This window comes from Nicotiana tabacum, chromosome 9, assembly GCF_000715075.1.
Source record: "Nicotiana tabacum cultivar K326 chromosome 9, ASM71507v2, whole genome shotgun sequence".
In the NCBI taxonomy this organism is placed as follows: domain Eukaryota; kingdom Viridiplantae; phylum Streptophyta; class Magnoliopsida; order Solanales; family Solanaceae; genus Nicotiana; species Nicotiana tabacum.
In genome coordinates this window covers 128,127,240-128,148,675 of record NC_134088.1, presented here as the reverse complement: position 1 = coordinate 128,148,675, position 21,436 = coordinate 128,127,240, and the positions used below count along the sequence as shown (strand labels likewise).

The window sequence follows — 21,436 nt, the reverse complement described above, 5'->3', positions numbered from 1 at the left end:
CGATTCGTATATTTTAGTGTTATAGCCCACGCCTTCACGTGTGACCGGACCCCGGATCTAGACCGCCTAATATTTTTCTGGACCATCCAAAACGACCTAAGGAACATATCGCCCCACCATGACCGTTCCTCTTTTTTGGCATTTTAGGGTTATTCCCATATTTTTGTGCGGTATAGCTCATGCCTTTCGAGAGGTACTGGACCACCTATATTTTTTCTAGACCATCAAAAATGACCTAAGGAACATTAGTCACCGCCCCGCCATGAATGTTCCTCATTTTTAGCGTTTTAGAGCCATAGAACGAGAATTCGATCTGATTCTCTTATTTCCGTGTGCTATAGCCCACGCCTTATGCGTGGGCCCGAACCCCCGAACCCAGACCACCTAAATACTTTTCGTACCATAAAAACCGACCTAAGGAACATTGGTCACCTCCCCGTCATGATCGTTCCTCATATTTTGGCATTTTAAGGTCATAAAATGAGAATCTAGTCTCATTCTCATATTTTTGTGTGCTATAGGCCACACCTTCCTCGTAGGCTCGGGCCACTCAATACGAACCACATAAATTTTATCTGGGCCATCAAAAATTACCTAAGGAATAATGGTCACCGCCCCACCATGATCGTTCCGGATGTTTTTGTGTTTTAGGGCCATAAAACGAGAATTTGACCTGATTCCCATAACTTAGTATGTAATAGCCCATGCTTCCCGCGCGGTCCGTTGCCCACGAATCCGGATCGCCTAAAATATTTTCAGACCATAAAAAATGCCTACAGAGCATTGGTCACCACCCTTCCATGATCGTTCCTTATTTTTTGGCATTTTAGGGTCATAAAACGTGAATTCGGCTCGATTCCCATATTTTCGTGTGCTATAGACCACGCCTTTTGTGTGGGCCCGGGCCCCCAGACCAGGACCGCCTATAATTTTTCCTCACCATCGCAAATGACCTAAGGAACATTGGTCACCACCCCTCCATGATCGTTCCTACGTTTTTGGCGTTTCAGAGCCATAAAACGAGAATTCGGCATGATTCCCATATATTCGCGTGGGCCAGGGCCACCAAACCCATATCGCCTAAAAATATTTCTGACCATCACAAATTACCTAAAGAACATTTTTCATCTCCCTGTCATGACCGTTCCTAAAGTTTTGGCGTCTTAGGGCCATAAAATGAGAATTCTGCCCGATATCCATATTTTCGTGTGTTATAGCCCACGCCTTCCTCATAGGCCCGGGCCCCTGGAGCCGGATCTCCTAATATTTTAACATGCCATAAAAATGACCTAAGGAATAATAGTCTCTACCACGCCATGATTGTTCCTCGTTATTTTACGTTTTAGGGCCAAAACACTGGAATTCTTCTCGATTCTTAGAATTTTGTGTGTTATAGCCCAAGCCTTCCGCATGGTCCTAGGGGCCCGGGCTACTGGAACAGGACCGCCTAAAAATTTTCCGATCATAAAAAACAACCTGAGGAACAATAATCGCCGCCCCGCCGTGACCGTTCCTTATTGTTTTGCATTTTAGGGACATAGATCTGGAATTCCGCTCGATTCCCAGATTTTTGTGTGCTATAGCCCACGCCTCCCGCATGGGCTCGGGCCCCTAGACCAGAATCTCCTAAAAGTTTTCCATACCATCAAAAATAACCTAAGGAACAATAGTCATCGCCGCGCTATGACCGTTTCTCCTTTTTTACATTTTAGGGCCATAAATTTTGAATTTCGCTTGATTCCTAGCTTTTCGTGTGCTAGCCCATTCCTTCCGCATGGGCCCAGGCCCCCGGACCAAGATCACCTAAAATTTTCCTGGAACATCAAAAGCGACCTGATGAACAATAGTTACCACCCCGCCATGACCGTTCCTCATTTTTGATATTTTAGGAACATAAAACTGGAATTTTTTTCGATTCCCAAATCTTCGTGTGCTATAACCCACTCCTTCCATATTGGCCCGGGCCCCCAGACCTGGGTTGCCTAAAACTTTTCTGGGCCATCAAAAATAACTTAAGGAACAATAGTCATTGCCCGGCCATGATCGTTCCTCATGTTTTGGCATTTTAGGACCATAAAACTAGAATTTCGCCTAATTCCCGGATTTTCGTATGTTATAGCCCACTCTTTCTGCATGGGCTTAGTCCCCCGACCTAGATCGCCTAAATTTTTTCTTGGGCCAATTAAAATGACCTAAGGAACAATAGTCACCTCCCCTCCATGACTGTTCCTCATTTTTTTGCGTTTGAAGGCCATAAAACGAGAATTCTTCCCGATTCCCAGATATTCGTGTGCTATAGCCCACGCCTTCCGTGTAGGCCCGGGCCAATGGACCCGAACCGTATAAAATGTATCCGGACCATGAAAATCGACTTATGTAATATTGGTCACTGCCCCTCGATGACCGTTCCTTGTGTTTGGCGTTTTGGGGCCATAAAATGAGAATTCGACCCAATTGCCATATTTACGTGTGCTATAGCGCACGCCTTCCGCGTGGTCCCTGGCTCATGGACCCGGATCTCCTAAAATTTTTTCAGACCATCAAAAATGACCTAAGAAATATTGGTCATCGCCTTGCCAGGATCGTTCCTTATTTTTTGGCAATATAGGGCCGTAAAATGAGAATTCGGCCCGATTCTCATATTTTACCTGTGCTATAGCCCACGCCTTCCACGTGGGCCCGAGCCCCCAGACCAGGACCGCCTAAAAAAACTTCAAACTATCAAAAATGTCCTTAGAAACAAGAGACACCTCCCCCTGTGACCGTTTCTCGTTTATTGACAATTTAGGGTCATATATTTGGAATTTCGCCCGATTCTTAGATTTTCGTGTGCTATAGCCCACTCCTTCCGCATGGACTCGGGCACCCAGACCTGGATCACCTAAAATTTTTCCTGCCCATCAAAAGTGACCTAAGGAACAATTAACACCACCACGCCATGACCATTCCTCGTTTTTTAGCGTTTTAGAGCTACAAAACAAGAATTCAGCCTGAATCCCATATTTTCGTGTTCTATAGCCTACGCCTTCCGCGTGGGCCCAAGCCGTCGAACCCGGACCATATAATATTTTTCTATCCATCAAAAATAACCTAAGGAACAATAATAAAAGCCCTGCCACAATCGTTCCTAGTTGTTTGGCATTTTAGGGCCATAAAACTAGAATTTCGCCTGATTCCCAGATTTTCGTGTACTATAGCCTGCGCCTTCTGCATGGGTCCGGGCCCCTAGAACAGGATCGCCTAAAAATTTTCCAAACCATCAAAAACAACCTAAGGAATAATAGTCATCGACCCGCTATAACCGTTCCTAGTTGTTTGGCATTTTAGGGCTATAAATTTGGAATTTCACCTGATTCGTAGATTTTCGTGTGCTATAGCTCACTCCTTCCGCATGGGCCCGGGCCCCCGGACCAGGATCGCCTAACATTTCCCTAGACCATCAAAAGCGACTTAAGGAACAATAGTCACTACTGCACCATGACCGTTTCTCGTTTTTTGGCCTTTTAGGGCCATAAAACTGGATTAACGCCTAATTCCTAGATTTTCATGTGTTATGGCTCATGCCTTCCGCATGGGCTCGAGCCCCCAGACCTGGATCATCTAAAAAATTTCGGACAATAAAAAAGTCCTAAGGAATAATAGTAACTTCCTCGCAATGACCGTTCCTCGTGTTTTGGCAGTTTAGGGCCATACAACTGGAATTTTGCCCGATTCTCAAATTTTTGTGTACTATAGCCCACTCCTTCCGCATGGTCCCGGTCACCCAAACCTGTATAGCCTAAAATTTTCCTAGGTCATCAAAAATGACTTAAGGAGCAATAGCCATTGCACTGCTATGATGATTTCTCGTTTTTTGGTATTTTAGGGCCATAAAGCTAAAATTTTGCCTCATTCCTAGATTTACGTGTGCTATAACCCACTCCTTCTGCATGGGACCAATCCCCCTTGACTCAGAACGCCTAAAATTTTCCAATGCCAACAAAAATGACTTAAGGAACAATAGTCACCTTCCCTCCATGACTGTTCCTCATTTATTGGCGTTTTAAAGCCTTAAAATGAGAATACGGCCTGTTTCCCATATTTCGATGTGCTATAGCTCACACCTTCTGTGTGGACTCTGAACAATGGACCCGGACTGCATAAAATTTATCTAGACCATGAAAATCAACCTATGAAATATTGGTCACAGTCCTGCCATAATAGTTCCTCCTTCTTTTGAATTTTTGGGGCCATAAATTGAGAATTCGACCTAATTCCCATATTTTCGTGTGTTATAGCCCACGCCTTCCGCGTGGGCCCTGACCCTGGATTCGGACCACCTAAACAATTTTCGGACCATCAAAAAAGATCTAAGGAATATTGATCACCTCCCATCCATGATCATTCCTCGTGTTTTTGCGTATTAGGGCCATTAAACGAGAATTCGGTCTCATTCTCATATTTTCGTGTGCTATAGCCCACGCCTTTTGGCGTGTGCACGGGCCCCCGGACTATGACCGCCTAAAAGTTTTTTGTACCATCAAAAACTATCTTAGGAACAATAGTCACTGCCCCACTGTGACCGTTCCTTATTTTTGGCATTTTAGGGCCATAAATTTTGAATTTCGCCTGATTCCAAGATTTTCATGTGCTATCCACTCCTTCCGCATGGACTCGGGCCCCCGAATAAGGATTGCCTAAAATATTCCCGGACCATCAAAAGTGACATAAGGAACAATTGTCACCGTTGTGCCATGAGCGTTCCTCGTTTTTTGGCGTTTTAAGGCCATAAAATTGGAATTTTGCGTGATTCCTAGATTTTCGTGTGCAATAGCTTATGCCTTCCGCATGGGCCCGGGATCCCAAACCCGGATCACCTAAAATTTCTCTGGACCATGAAAATTACCTAATGAATAATAGTCACTACCTCGCTATGATCGTTCCTCGAATTTTAGCATTTTAGAGCCATAAAACTATCATTCCACCTAATTTTCAGATTTTCGTCTGATATAGCTTGTGCCTCTGCATGGGCCCGGCCCCTAGATCCGGATCGCCTAACAAGATTTCGGACCATAAAAATGACCTAAGAAATATTAGTCATCGTCCTGCCATGACCGTTCCTCATATTTTGGCAATTTTGTGCCATAAAATTTGAATTTCGCCTGATTCCCAGATATACGTGTGATATAGCCCACTCCTTTCGTATAGCCTTGGGCCCCCGGATCCGGATCGCCTAAACATTTTTCCGAGCCATCAAAAATGACTATCGGAACAATAGTCACTACCTCACCATGAATGTTTAGAACCATAAAACTTAAATTTCACCCGATTTCCAGAATTTCATGTGTTATAGCCCACACCTTCTGTATGGGCCCGGGCCCCCAGACCAGGATTGGATAAAAAAAATTCGGACCATCAAAAACAACCTAAGAAACTATAATCACCACCCCGCCATGATCGTTCCTCATATTTTGGCATTGTTTGGCAATAAAATTGGAATTTTGCCCGATTCCAAGATTTTTGTGTGATATAGCCCACTCCTTCCGCATGGGCCCGGGTCACCGACCCGAATCGCCTAAAATTTTCTAGGGCCAACAAAAACAAACTAAGGAATAATAGTCACCTCCCCCCACGACCGTTCCTAGTTTGTTTTGTCTTTTAGGTTCATAAAATCAAAATTCTGCCCGATTTCCAGATTTTTGTGGGTTATAGCCCAGGCCTTCCGCATTGGCCTGGGCACCTGAACCGGATCGCCAACAATTTTCCCGAGCCATCAAAACCGACCTAAGGAACAATAGTCACCGCCCTGCCATGACCGTTCCTCATTTTTGGCCTTTTAGAGCCATAAATTAGAATTCCATTCAATTCCCAGATTTTCGTATGCTATAGCCCACTCCTCCCACATGGGCTCAAGCCTCCGGACCCGAAACGCCTAAAATATTTCGTGCATTCAAAAAAAAAACTTAAGGAACAATTGTCACCACCATGCCATGACTGTTCCTCGTTTTTAGTATTTTAGTGTCATAAAACTGTAATTTTGCCCGATTCTCAAAATTTTGTGTGTTATAACCCACTCCTTCCAGATAAACCTGGACCCGCCGACCCTTATCACCTAAAATTTTCCAAGCCAACAAAAACAACCTAAGGAATAATATTCACCTTCCCCCATGACTGTTCCTATTTTTTTGGCATTTTAGTGCCCTAAAATTGGAATTCCGTGTGATTCACAAATTTTTGTGTGCTATAGCACATGCCTTTCGCATGGGCCCGAGCCCCCAGACCTGGATCGCCTAAAATTTTTTCGGACCATCAAATACGATCTAAGAAATAATAGTCACCGACCCTCCATGACCGTTCCTCATTTTTTGACGTTTTAGTTCCATAAAAATGGAATTCCGTTCATTTCTCATTTTTTTCGTGTGCTATAGCCCACCTCTCCCGCATGGCCCCAGGCCCCCGTACCCGGATCATCTACTATTTTACCGTGCCATAAGAAATCACCTATGGGACTGTCACGACCCAAACTGATGGGCCGCGACGGGCACCCGGTGCCTTACTCAACCGAGTACCAACATTACATATCCTTCTTATCGTACTATCATTGGCAAATGGGCCAAACGGGCTATCATGGGCTAGCCAGAATAAACATAAGGGAATACTCAATATAAGACGACCCAATATGATATAAAAACTTATACATTTGACATACGGGCCTATAAGGCCACAATGAGCACTCGTACACTGAAAATAGGCCGACAAGGCCATACAACCTTTCATATACATGACATCTGTCTATAAGCCTCTAAGAATACATAATTTTCATAAAGGTCGGGACAAAGCCCCGCCATACCAATCAATACATATCTTAATCATACTGGCCAAATAGCAACTCCGGAGCAATTGGAGCGCACCAACACCTTCCGCTGAGCTGATAGCCTACCTGGAGGACTCTCGACCTAGCTATCGGGACCTGCGGGCATGAAACTTAGCGTCCCCAGGTAAAGGAGCATCAGTACAAATAATGTACCGAGTATGTAAGAAATAAAAATCAGTAAACAATAGATATGAGAGAAACATGGAGTAAAAGACATGTAAATCTGAATAACTCTATGAATCATTAATATTTACAATGCCATGCATATGCGTATAAATGTCATACCATTCATAGGTATATGCGTACAAAATATCATCAAGCCTCTGAGGGCATCCCATCATATCATCTCGGCCACTGTGGGCAAATCATCAACGTATACCAGCTGATCAGGTGGTGATGCGTATATAATGCCGTAACCTTTTTCCATATCCCATATACATATAATATACGCGTATATAACGCCATCTGGTCATGGGTCAATGTATATGTATAAATACATAAAATGCATAAGAAGTGTGTTAATAAGATTTCTCAAAATGTCATAAAATCAATATGCCTTTCAGATAAACTTTATCAAATACGTATTTTTCTGAGACCCACGAACAGAAGATATAATAATAATTCACATGGGAAATCAATAACATAGGCACCCCTAGTACTTCTATGAATAGAGTCATTTATGACAGTTGTGTGTTTGCCCATTTCGTTTGTATCATATGAATCATGCCAAAAAGAAAGAAGGGATAGCCTTAACATACCTGAGTCGATTCTCTTGACAATCCCTCTAACACACGTTAATTGCGACAAAATACGTGACGGCAAGATCGGAGTAGGAAAAAATCGTATGATATTCTTGAGAAAGATTATACCGTGCTCTCTTAGAATTACAAATCCCGTTGCTATTACGCAATATAACTTCGTATGAATTCCTTAATGAAGTAAAGAGAAAGAGATCTTTAAAAGTGGTGAGCTTCATCCATTCTTAGCAAGCTTAGTATCTTAATGAGATAAGGAACCTCTAAATTTGTTGGTTTTTTGTGGGCCCCACATTAGGAAATGATTTGGCCACCAAATTCTTTAGATGTGCCACATATTTTTAATAACTAATGAGTCATTGCTTGGGCTGCCACATTAGGCACCTTAAGCTTATCCAAAATTATCATCAATTAACCGCTAATCTCTTGATTAACTTGATAATCTCCCACTAACCAATAATTAACCAATTACTCATATAATTAAGAATTATCTCAACTTACTTATAATACTACTCATTTTTAACACACTTTATATATCTTATTATCATGGTCATGTGGTACCTTGTATGACACTAGTCCATATATACAGGGTATTGTAGCTTGGACCGTATTTTATCTCAAAATATCAAACTTCGACGAAATTCATTTTCCTCGATTCGCTTACCCTTTCACCTTCACGAATTTACTTATCACTTATTTGAAATAGCATAATACTTATAACTTCAAAATAATCTCATTCCCGAGCTTACGTCGATTAACTTACGACGAAACATTAACGTACGAAAATGCGGGATGTAACATCTCATTTTCAAGCTTTCATCAATTTACTTATGGCATACTTTCACGTACGAAATTATGGGGTGTAACAGGAACAATAGTTACCTCCACACCATGACTGTTTCTTGATTTTTTACGATTTAGGGATATAAAGTTGGAATTCCGCTCGATTCCTAGATTTTCGTGTGTTGTACGTCTTTCGCACAAGCCCGAGGGCACTGACTCCTGGATCCGGATTGCCTAAATATATTTTGGCCATCAAAAATAACCTAGGGAATAATAGTCACTGCCCTGCCACGATCGTTCCTCATTTTTGGCGTTTTAGGGCCATAAGACTAGATTCCGCCTGATTCCCAGATTTTCGTGTGCTATAGCCCATGCCTTTCGCATGGGCCCGAGCCTCCGACCTGGATCGCCTAAAAATATTCTAACCATCAAAAACAATCTAAGGAACAATAGTCACTGCCCCGCCATGACCGTTCCTCGTTTATTGGCATTTTAGAGCCATAAAACTGGAATTCTACGCAATTCTCATATTTTTGTATGTTATACCCCATGCCTTCTGCATGGGCCCGGGCCCCCAGATTAAGATTGTCTAAAATTTTTCCGGGCCATAAAAACGAGCTCAGTAGCAATATTCACCGCGCCGCCATGACTGTTCCTCGGTTTTTGGCGTTTTAGGGCTATAAAACTGGAATTCCGCCCGATTCCAAGATTTTCGCGTGCTATAGCACACGACTTCCGCATAGGCCCCGGCCCCCAGACCAGTATCGCCTAAAATATTCTCTGGCCATTAAAAATGACCTAAGAAAATATAGTCACTGTCCCGCCATGACCGTTCTTCATTTTTTGGCGTTTTAGGGCCATAAATTATGAATTTCGCCTAATTACTAGATTTTCATGTGCTATAACCCACTCCTTCCGCATACGCCCGGGCTCCCAGACCAGGATCGCTTGAAATTCGTACCATCAAAAATAACCTAAGGAACAATAGTTACCGCCGCTCCATGACCGTTGCTTATTTTTTGGCGTTTTAAGGCTATAAAACTAAAATTCCGAACCCGGATCGCCAGAAACAATTCTCAATTTTTTGTGTGTTATAGCTCACTCCTTCGCCCGAGCCTCCGAACCCGGATTGCCTATGAAATTTTTGTTCTATAAAAAATAACCTAAGGATTAATAGTCACCACCCTACCATGATCGTTCCTCGTTTTTGGAAATTTAGAGCCATAAAACTGTAATTTTGTCCAATTCTGAAATTTTCGTGTGTTATAGCTCACTCCTTCCGTATAAACCCGGACCCCCTCGCCTGGATCACCTAAAAGTTTCCAGGGCCTTCAAAAATGACCTAAGGAGTAATATTCACCTCTCCTCCATGACCGTTCCTTATTTTTGAACGTTTTAGGGTCATAAAACTAGAATTTCGTTTGATTTCCCGGACAATAAAAAACGATCTAAAGAACAATAGTCACTACCCTGCCATGACCGTTCCTCGTATTTTTGGCATTTTAGGTCCATAAAAATGGAATTCCGCCTGATTCTTAAATTTTTGTGTGCTATATAGCCCACCCCTCTCGCATGGCCCCGGTCCCCCGGACCCGGATCGTCTAATATTTTTTCGTGCCATCAAAAACGACCTAAGTAACAATAGTTACCACCCCACCATGATCGTTCATCATTTTTTGGCGTTTTAGGTCTATAAAAATGAAATTCCGCCTGATTCTCATATTTTTCGTGTGCTATAGCCCATGCCTCCTGCATGGGCTCGGGCCCTCGGATCCAGATCATCTAATATTTTCCCGTGCTTTCACAAACGACCTAAGAAATAATAGTTATCGCCCCACCATGACTGTTCCTCGGTTTTCTACGATTTAGGGCCATAAAACTGGAAATTCGCTCGATTCCCAAATTTTCGTGTGTTATATCTTACACCTTCCGCAAGGCCCGGGGACACTAGCTCCCGGATCCGGATCGCCTTAATATATTTTTTTCATCAAAAACGACCTAAGGAATAATAGTCACCGCCCTGCCACGATCGTTCCTCATGTTTTGACATTTTAGGGCTATAAAACTAGATTTTTCGTATGATTCCCAAATTTTTATGTGCTACAGCCCATGCATTTCGCATGGGCCCGAGCCCCCGGACCTGCATCGCCTAAAAATTTTCCGGTCCATCAAAACCTATCTAAGAAATAATAGTCACTGCCCCGTCATGACCATTCCTCGTTTATTGGTGTTTTAGGACCATTAAAACTGAAATTCTACTCGATTATAACATGTTCGTATACCATAGCCCACGCCTTTCGCATGGGCACGGGCCCTCGAAATCGGATTGTCTAAAAATTTTCTAGGCCATATAAATGACCTAAGGAATAATAGTCCCCGCCCTGCCATGACTGTTCCTCGTTTTTTGGCGTTTTAGGGCGAGAAAACTGGAATTCTGCCCGATTCATAGATTTTCGTGTGCACACGCCTTCTACATGGGCTCGGGCCTCCGAATCTATATCGCCTAATTTTTTTTTGGGCCATCAAAAATGATCTAAGGAACAATAGCCACCGCCCTGCCCTGACCATTCCTTGTTTTTGGACATTTTAGTGCCATAAAACTGGAATTCCGCTCAATTTTTAGATTTTCATGTGTTGTAGCCCACGCCTTCCGCATAGGCACGGGCTCCCGGACCAAGATCACCTAGAATTTTTCTGGACTATCAAAAATGACCTAAGGAACAATAGTCACCGCCCCTCCATGATCGTTTCTCATTTTTAGCGTTTTAGGGCCTTAAAACTGGAATTTCGCCTGATTTTCTAAATTTTCGTGTGCTATAGCCAAGGCCTTTCGCATGGGACTGGGCCTCCGGACCCGGATAGCCTATAATTTTCACGGATCATCAAAAGCGACCTAAGGAATAATAGTCACCATCCCGCCATGACTATTCCTTGTTTTTAGATATTTTAGGACCATAAAACTGGAATTTTGCTTGATTTCTAAATTTTCGTGTGCTATAGCACACACCTTTTGCATGGGCCAGGACCCCCAGATACAGATTGCTCAAAAACTTTCGGGTCATAAAAATGACCTAAGGAACAATAGTCACTGCCCTACTATGATCGTTCCTCATTTTTGGCATTTTAAGGCCATAAAACTGAAATTCAACCCGATTTTCAGATTTTCGTGTGCTAGAGCCCATGCCTTCCGCATGGGCTTAAGCTCCCAGACCCAGATGATCACCAAACAAATTTCGGTCCATCAAAGACAACCTAAGGAACAATAGTCACCGCCCCCACATGACCATTTCTCGTTTTATTTTGGGCATTTTAGGGCCATAAAACTGGAATTTTGTCTGATTCCCAAATTTTCGTATGCTATGGCCCACACCTCAGCATGGACCCGGGCCTCCGGATGAGGATCGCCTAAAAAGTTTTCGGGCTATCAAAAACGACCTAAGGAACAATAGTCACTGCCCTGCCATGGCCGTTCCTCGTTTTTTGGCGTTTTAGGGTTATAAAACTTGAATTCCGCCCGATTCTCAAATTTTCGTGTGCTATGGCCCACGCTTTCTGCATGGGCACGTGCTCCCGGACCTGGATCGCCTAAAATTTTTCCGGACCATCAAAAATGACCTATGGAAGAATAGTCACCACCCCGCCATGACTATTCCTCGTTTTTTGGCGTTTTAGGGCCATAAAACTGGAATTTCGCTCGATTTCTAGATTTTCGTGTGCTATACGCCTTCCGCATGGACCCAGGCCCCCGTATCTGGATCGCCTAAAAATTTCTCGTACCATCAAAAACGACCTTAGGAACAATAGTTACCGCCCCGCCATGACTGCTCCTCGTTTTTTGGTATTTTAGGACCATAAAATTGGGATTCCGCCCGATTTTCAGATTTTCGTGTGCTATATATAGCCCACGCCTTCCGCATGGATCCGGTCCCACAAACCGGGTCGCCTATAATTTTTCCGGGCCATCAAATACGACTATGGATCTCTCTTTCAATAGATTTTGTGGGAAACTACCAGCAGTCTTGTTGAAAATTTTCAAGTCATGAAAATAATTGATGAGAACATGAGAACCCTAAGGTACGTTGGAGATCAATATATTGGTAATTTTAATTATGATGTATTTCTGTCAATTAAGACAAAGGGATCGGATCTTGAATATCATCAAGTTTTGATTGAAAACAAGATTATCAATCTCAGAGAATAGATTTAAAGGTTATATTCCAAGTACTATTGGAGATCTCACTGCACTTCATGCGTTGAAATTATCTCATAATAACTTAGAAGGTCTTATACCAGCCACTTCGTGCGTTGAAATTACCTCATACTAGCTTAGAAGGTCTTATACCAGCGCCAGTGCAACATTTATCAGTACTTGAATTATTGGATCTCTCATGTAACGAAAATTGCCGAGTTCTGCAACAACTTGCATCCGTCACATCGCTTGAAGTCAGAAGACAAGCAAATCCAAGAAAATGTTGTAACTGCTATTCTTAACCTTTCTATATATGACGACAACAAAGGGATTATAATGCTTAATTGCTGTCACAACGAAACCAAACAAATTATTATAATGCAACCTCCGAGAAGGATAGAAGCCAAGAAACAATATAGTCTTTTGTAGTGAATTTAGGTAATGTTAGTACAATGATTATTTGGTTTACGTATTTCAGACATGATTATTTGGTTTACGTATGTCAGACTCCAATTTAGAAACAACTAGAACCTACAATATCTCAGACTTATGAGATACCAGAAAATGTATGATGGAGTCGTGTTATATCGTATGTATTTCAAGCTATTTACTAGACCGTATCTGGAAAGGCTTCCATTAAGTATCTTCACCTTCTTCCTAAAAAGTGATCTCTGGAGCATAGACTCATAAACTAGTGCAACAATACCATGCATCTGCAAATTTATTCCAGAAATATACCATGGATTTGCAAGTGTTATATTAATATATAATAGCAGTATGTAAGGATCGGAAACCCGGGTAGTACGGAATTTAGTCAAACAATGTTATAATGACAATAACAAAGACAATGCAAGTTGATAATAATGGTAATTAAAGCATATAAAGAAGGCATCAATTTAACGTGGTTCGGTCATTGTGACCTACGTCCACAAGCGGAAAGAAATAATTTCACTATAGCAACAAGAGTACAAAAGAGAGCATAAAATTAGAGTAAATACTCTAATTAATTCCAAATATCCCAAGATAATAACCACACAAGATCACTCCAAAGAAAAGGTTCACGCAAGTATTTTTCAGCACTCAACTCTCTTATAAAACCTCTATAATGAAAGAAAGAAAAGGCAAGAGACGTTTGTCTCAAACTTAGGTGTATTTGATATGGACATTTGCTAGCCTATTTATAAGAAAATAGATGGTCATTGTATGGAATATGATTGGCCAGCAAGGCCTTTAATGAATGGACATAAAATGTCCAACAAGTGACCAATGAAAGACCATAGAAAAGCCAACAAGGCTTATAGTCTATGGCCAAAAGTAGGCCACGTATATCACAAATCTCCACCTTGGACTAGTTTTGGCTGATATAATAAAATTGCTCTTCGTTCTCCGCAAAAGCCCCAGTGGGCGAAATCATTCTTCATAAATGCCAATCAAGTTCACACAAAGTTTGAACTTGAAAACTGGAAGAGGCTTCGTAAACATGTCAGCAGGATTGTCTCTAGTGTTGATCTTCTGAACAAAGACTTTTCCTTCAGTAATGGTTTCTCGGATGAAGTGATATTTGATATCAATGTGTTGCGTCCTCTCATGATACATCTGATTTTTAGTCAAGTGAATTGGACATTGACTATCACAGAAAATGGTAATACCACCTTGGTGTGAACTGAGTTCAGCAAATAGACCCTTCAACCATAAGGCTTCTTTGATCGCCTCGGTCACTGCCATATATTCTGCTTCGGTAGTAGATAAAGCTACTACATGTTGTAATGTAGTTTTTCAACTAATAGCGCAACCACCAATGCAAACTACATAGCATGTCAGTGATCTTCTTTTGTCAAGATCACCTGCATAATCTGAGTCTACAAAACCAACCAAAGTATTAGTATTTCTTCCAAACTCCAAACATGTGTTTGAAGTACCTTGCAAGTATCTGAGAATCTATTTCATAGCCTGTCAATGTGCTATACCAGGGCAAGCCATATATCGTCTTACCACGCTCACTACTTCTGAAATGTCTAGACGTGTACAAACCATTGCATACATAATACTGCCGACTGCACTGGAATAAGGTACATGTGACATATACCTCTCTTCTTCCTCTGACTGCGGGGACTGAGCAGCTGATAACTTAAAATAAGTAGCAAGAGGGGTACTCACTGGTTTAGCATCTTTCATGCCAAACCTCCCCAAGACTTTTTCCAAGTACTTCTTCTGGGTCAGGAATAGCTTGTTGGCTCCTCGATCTCTTTTGATCTCCATGCCAAGGATTTTCTTAGCTGCTCCCAAATCTTTCATCTCAAATTTACTTTTCAACTGACTTTTCAAATTGTGAATTTCTATTAAATCCTTAGCAAAAATGATCATGTCATCAACATATAATAATAGGTACACAAATGAACCATCATTTAACTTTCGGAAGTAAACACAACTATCATACATGCTCCTTGAATAACCATGACCCAAAATAAAGGAATCAAACCTTTTATACCATTGTCTTGGAGACTGCTTTAATCCGTAAAAGAATTTCTTCAACAAGAAAACATGATCTTCTTTTCCTTGAATTTTAAATCCTTCGGGTTGATGCATGTATATTTGTTTCTCAAGTTCGCCATTTAAGAAAGCTGTCTTAACGTCAAGTTGTTCTAATTCCAAATCATACATGGCAACGATGGCAAACAAGATACTAATAGAGCTATGTTTAACAACAGGTGAGAAAAAATTATTAAAATCAACTCCTTGTACCTGACTATAACTCTTTGCAACTAATCGTGCCTTATACTTTGCATCTTAAACCCCTGGAATTCCATTTTTTTCTTGAATACCCATTTGCAACCAACAATTCTTTTTTCCTGAAGGCGGCTTCACAAGAGACCAAGTACCATTCATGTGGAGAGACTCAATTTCTTCATTCATTGCAATCAGCCACTTGGCTGAGTCGGCACCAGAAACTGCTTCTGAATATTTTGATGGTTCTCCAATTTCTTCAGTTTCCTCTGCAACTGAAAAAGCAAATGCAACATAATCTCTAAACCCTAATGGTTGTTTACCTTCTCTTCTTGGTCTATATTTGGCTATAGAATACTCCTCTTCTTCTGGTTCAACTTCAGGAATTTCAGCTTCTGGCTCAACTTTAGGAATTTCAGCTTCTGGCTCAACTTCAGGAGTTTCAACTGTATTTAGCTCCACAGTTGATGAGCTTGGCTCAGAAGAAATGCTAATCTCAACCTTCACCTCTTTTTGTGTACTCTTTCCTTTATCTATATTACAAGAACTAGAAGACTTTTTTCTAGGATGTAATATAGAGGATTCATTAAAGGTTACATCTCTGCTAATTATAAATTTTGGTGTCGTGGATCAGGATACCATAATCGGTATCCTTTCACCCCAGATGCATACCCAAAGAAAATATACTTTTTAGCCCTTGGCTCTAATTTTTCATCATTTACATGCATGTATGGAGGGCAACCAAATATCTTTAAATTAGAATAATTAGCAGGAATACCTGACCACATTTCCTCTGGAGTCTTAAAGCTCAAAGGTGCAGAAGGAGCTCGGTTGACAATATAACAGGCTGTAGAGATAGCTTCTGCCCAAAAGGCATTTGTCAACCCAGCATTTGAAATCATGCAACGAGCCCTTTCCAAAAGATTTCTATTCATCCTTTCTGCCACACCATTTTGCTGAGGTGTTATTCTCACAGTACGATGTCGAGCAATTCCTTCATTCTTGCAAAATTCGTTGAATTCATCATTACAAAATTTCAATCCATTATTTGTTCTAAGCCGCTTAACCTGTTTTCCTATTTGCTTCTCAATCAAAACTTTCCATGTTTTGAAATTTAAGAAAACATTACTTTTATTTTTTAGAAAATAAATCCAAACTTTCCTTGAATAATCATCAATGAAAGTTAACATATACCTGGCACCATCTTTTGATGGGGTACATGAAGGACCCCAAAGATCTGAATGAATGTAATCCAAAGTACCTTTTGTTCTATGAATCGCTGGAGATTTGAAGCTGACTCTTTACTGCTTCCCGAACACACAATGTTCACAGAACTCTATATTTCTGGTACTTTGATCATATAAGAGACCTCTTTTGCTGAGGATGGAAAGATTTTTTTTCTCCCATATGCCTCAATTGCATATGCCACAATTTGGTGATGTCAGAATCTGATTTATCTGATATTGAATCTACAGCAGCACCTGTAACAGTAGATACCAAAAGAGTATACAATGTACCAGATTTGCGTGATTTCATGATCACAAGAGCACCATGAGAAATTTTCAGAACTTCACCTTCACCTGTGTACTTACACCCAAGAGATTCTAGAGTGCCCAAAGAGATAAGATTTTTCTTCAAGTCAAGAACATGTCTAACATCGGTGAGAGTTCTCACCACACCATCATGCATTTTGATTCGGACTGTACCTTTTTCAATAACTTTACAGGCAATATTGTTGTTGCCCATCAAGACAACTCCACCTCCAATAGATTCATATGTGGTAAATATATCCCGATTGGGACACATATGATAAGAACAACTCGAATTTAAAATTCACTCATTGTTAGATTTGAAACTATTATTAGTTGCTAAAAAAATAGTTCCCTTAGTCTAATCAGCAGCTACACTTGCTTTGGCAGTGTCAGTATTTTTGTGCTCATTTTTCTTGTTTGTATGCTTTTCTTTGTTTTTCAATTTAAAGCATTCAAAAATAATGTGACCTTTCTTATGACAATATTTGCACATGACATTTCTGTATCTAGATTTTGACCTTGATTTATGTTTTTCACTACTTGAATCTTTTTTATTGGATCTACCTCTTATGAATAAGCATTTCCCTTGGTTCCTACTAGTTTTCCCAGTAATATCTCTATCTATTTGTTCTTTTGATTTCAAAATAGATTTGATATTTTTATAAGAGATATTACCCTTTCTATAAATCATAATATCTCTTATATGTTTAAACGACTGGGTAGGAAACAAGCAATAACACAGCTTGATCCTCATCTTTGATTTCAGCATCTATGTTACTTAAATCCATAAGAAGAGAATCAAAAGTATCAAGATCTGTAAGTATAGAGGTACCTTCAGCCATACGAAAAGTGAAGAGTTTTTGCTTTAGGTAAAGCCTGTTTTCTACTGTTCTTTTCATATATATGGTTTTAAGCTTTTCCCGTATGCCTTTGGCTGAGATTTCTATTGCAACTTCACGCAAAACCTCATTTGAAAGATTTAAAATAATACCTGTTTTTGTCTTTTTGTCTATGACGGCAAACTCCTCGTCCGTCATTTTATCCGGCATCTTCTCCTTTCCTTGCAATGCCAAATCTAAGCCATCGTGAATTAGGATAGCTTCCATCTTTAATTTTCACATTCCAAAGTTTGCATTTCTGTCAAATTTCTCAACATAAGACTTTGTTAGAGTTATTTTGGCTATTTAAACTAACCCAGTTAGATCTGGCACTAATACCAATTTGTTAGGATCGGGAACCCGGATAGTGCGAAATTTAGCCAAACAATGTTATAATGACAATAACAAAGACAATACAAGTTAATAATAATGGTAATTAAAGCATATAAAGAAGGCACCAATTTAACATGGTTCGGTCAGTGTGACCTACGTCCACAAGCGGAGAGGAACAATTTTACTATAGTAACAAGAGTACAAAAAAGAGTATAAAATTAGAGTAAATACTCTAATTAATCCCAAATACCCCAAGATAATAACCTCACAAGATCACTCCAAAGAAAAGGTTCACGCAAGTATTTCCCAATACTCAACTCTCTTATAAAACCTCTATAATGAAAGAAAGAAAAGGCAAGAGACGTTTGTCTCAAACTTAGGTGTATTTGATATGGACATTTGCTAGCCTATTTATAAGAAAATAGATGGTCATTGTATGGAATATGATTGGCCAGCAAGGCCTTTAATGAATGGACATAAAATGTCTAACAAGTGACCAGTGAAAGACCATAGAAAAGCCAACAAGGCTTATAGTCTATGGCCAAAAGTAGGCCAGGTATATCACACAGTAGAACAAAAAGGCTAGCGCGGTGCATAAAACATCTCGCATTTTCGGAAACGGCCGGACCCCAAAAGTTGTGATATAGATAGTCTACCCTAACGCAAGTATTAGTGGTTACTTCCACGGCTTGAATTCCTGACCTATAAGTCACAACCAGTGGCGGATGCAAAAATTCCGTTAAGGGGGTTCAAAAAAGAAAAGACGTTAAGAAAGATTGTAGCTTGTGGGAATTGAATCAATGAACTTACAATGGTTTTAAACCCCCTTGACCACTAAACTATATTTTTGGGTTGTTACAAGGGGATTCAAAACATAATATATAAAGGTAAAAACCAGATTTTGTCTTATATATAAAATATAATTTTTCAGCGCCCCTTCCGCCCCCTAAATCTGCCCCTCGTCACAAAGAGACAAGTTTACTATTGCTCCAAGGCTCCCCTTAAAATATAATAGCAGTAGAATATATCAATATAAAACTTTAATGAGGAAGAAGGGAATAAAAACGGATCCCTAATTTAGCGGAACCTAATCTCTTAAAAAACATTATTAACAGTACGGAATTCCCTAATTATGCCAAAAATGTAAAATAAAATGCTATATTTAAAAAATCAAGAATTTAGGTAGTATTTTTGAACGTGTAAGATTATGGGCTCAAACAAATTTCTACAGCTCAACTAAGCGAAAAGAAAAAGATATCACATTAAACTAGACAAATGGAGGGGGGAAATCCTTTATTTTTATTTTTTGTTTTATTGTTATGTAAATGGAAACAATACATCATTAACAAATCAAGCTCTTGTCATACATAAATATGTGTAAAATCCCTCCCCTCATATGCCTACTATTACATCTATGGCTTGTATGGAGAAGGCATGGGCATACTCTTAACAATACCGCAAAGAGGGTGGTTGTCAGGGAGGTTGTACTCATCCCTCAAGGAGCGAGCTGGTGAGAGAACACTAAAGTAGAGTTGTTGCCCTAAGTAGTACCTCTCCCACATCTCTGATCTCAAGTTCCATAGTCCAGCGTTGTCTAGGGTTGTCATCACCGCGGCCCATGAGTTTGGATAGACTTGGATGCTGTGCCTGCTTACTGCATCCACCAAGTTGTAGTTCTTTCTTTTCTCGGCACTCCACTTCCCTGGCTCGATGGCCACTGCGAAAAAGGAATATCCGTCCAAGTGATAGGTTTGGATGGTCTTCTCACGGTTCTCAAAGATGATCTCTACAAAGTTACGGAAGGTGGCATTCTTGATATTGGGGGCGACGGTCACCTTGTTCAGGTCGTCAGTTTGGGGTTCATCAGCCATGAGATCATACTTGAACATCTTCTCGGTGACTCCGAAGTATTCAGCAAGCTTGAATGGGGTTTCTGCAGCATTAGTGTGGGAGATGCCGTTCAAGGCAAATCGAAGCTTTCCATCTACTTCGGTCCTAGAGTTGACAATCTTGAAAGTACGGGTGATGTTGATCTGTCCGTAGTGGTAGGATCCTTGAGGGTTGGGGCGGGCAGCACTAGCAGTAAGGTTCCATCTGAAGGAGCGAAACTGGTTAATGGACCAAGCAATGCCTTGGGTGTTTTCTGGTGGAGGTGCTGGGAGGTCAGAAGATGCTGGTCCCTTACCATTGGCATATCGAATGATAGCCACGGAAGAGAGTTGCGCTTGCTTCAGGAACCTACTAGAAACAATCATGTAATAGTCCTTGGGCTCTTGATCAGCAGTGACCAACACCGAAAGGCATTGACCAACATGGAGGTCAAGGGACTCATACACGTTCTGCACAGTGTGGGATCCCTCCATTTCCACCAACTTCATGGGGTGGCCTTGAATCCTGAAGTTGACTGATGTCCTCATGCCAGCATTGCACACCCTGTACCTATAGGTCTTGCCAGCCTCCATGGTGAAGAGTGGCTCAGCAACCTTGTCACCGACCTTGACGGATTTTCCATTGATGTGGATGCCATCGGGTCTGCCAATTGTGCGTCCCCCATCTAAGATCTTCTTCAACGACTTGTAACCCTTGTTGTACCAATCACCCACAAATACGTTATATTCATCGGCAGGGTTATCAAAAGGAACGGGAATAAGGGCACGGCTATGGACATTGATGGCACCAAAACCACCAGCAGCACGATGCAAGTCTGTTGTGGGGAAGTAGAAGAAGCTACCGATCTGGTCCTTGACTTGGAAGCGGTAGGTGAAGTTTGTACCGGGCATGATCGGGCACATGGTTCCTGGGGTACCATCTTGCCACGAGTTCTTCCTTTGTTGGACACCGTTCCAGGTCAAGAGCAAGGGCTCATCTAGATTGTTGAAGACATTGACAACTATGTTGTTATTAGAGGTGCAGTTGATCCTGGGCCCTGGAAGTTGCCCGTTTATGAGGATGCCCTGTAGTGGCACACCCAATGGAGCAATTGTCCCGTAGGTGACATTCCACTCAAAGAAGAGGTAAGGGTCCTCAGCTTTCACCACCACAACAGAGAGGCAAACTAGCAAAGCAACAACTATCAAACTAGTTCTCTCCATGTTCCCTTATCCCTAATCTCACACCTTTTTCTTTTCTTTTCTTTTTTTGGAAATTTTATTTTGATTTTTTTGGGGGGGAATTTCTTTTTATTCTGACAAAGAAGAAGAGGGAATATTTCCTTGTTCTTCTTCCTTGTTTTAGTTGCTAGAGCTTGCATATTGTACATTCTCCTTGACGCCTTTTATACAAGTGATTTCCATCTTGGGACCATTCATTCAATTAACTACCGCGATGATCTCTGTGGCTCTCCTTATATTCTTGACTCCATTTTCGCGTTCCCTCTTGTTCGTTTACTA

General features: G+C 41.0%; 1 protein-coding gene across 1 annotated transcript; it reads right to left on the bottom strand.

Moving 5' to 3' along the window:
- Positions 1-19,327: 19,327 nt before the first annotated feature.
- On the bottom strand, positions 19,328-21,174 carry LOC107829710 (L-ascorbate oxidase homolog). The gene is given in 1 exon segment (NM_001326228.1): positions 19,328-21,174. A coding segment is annotated over 1 exon segment (1,680 nt). The 5' UTR covers positions 21,140-21,174; the 3' UTR covers positions 19,328-19,459.
- Between the last annotated feature and the right edge of the window lie 262 nt (positions 21,175-21,436).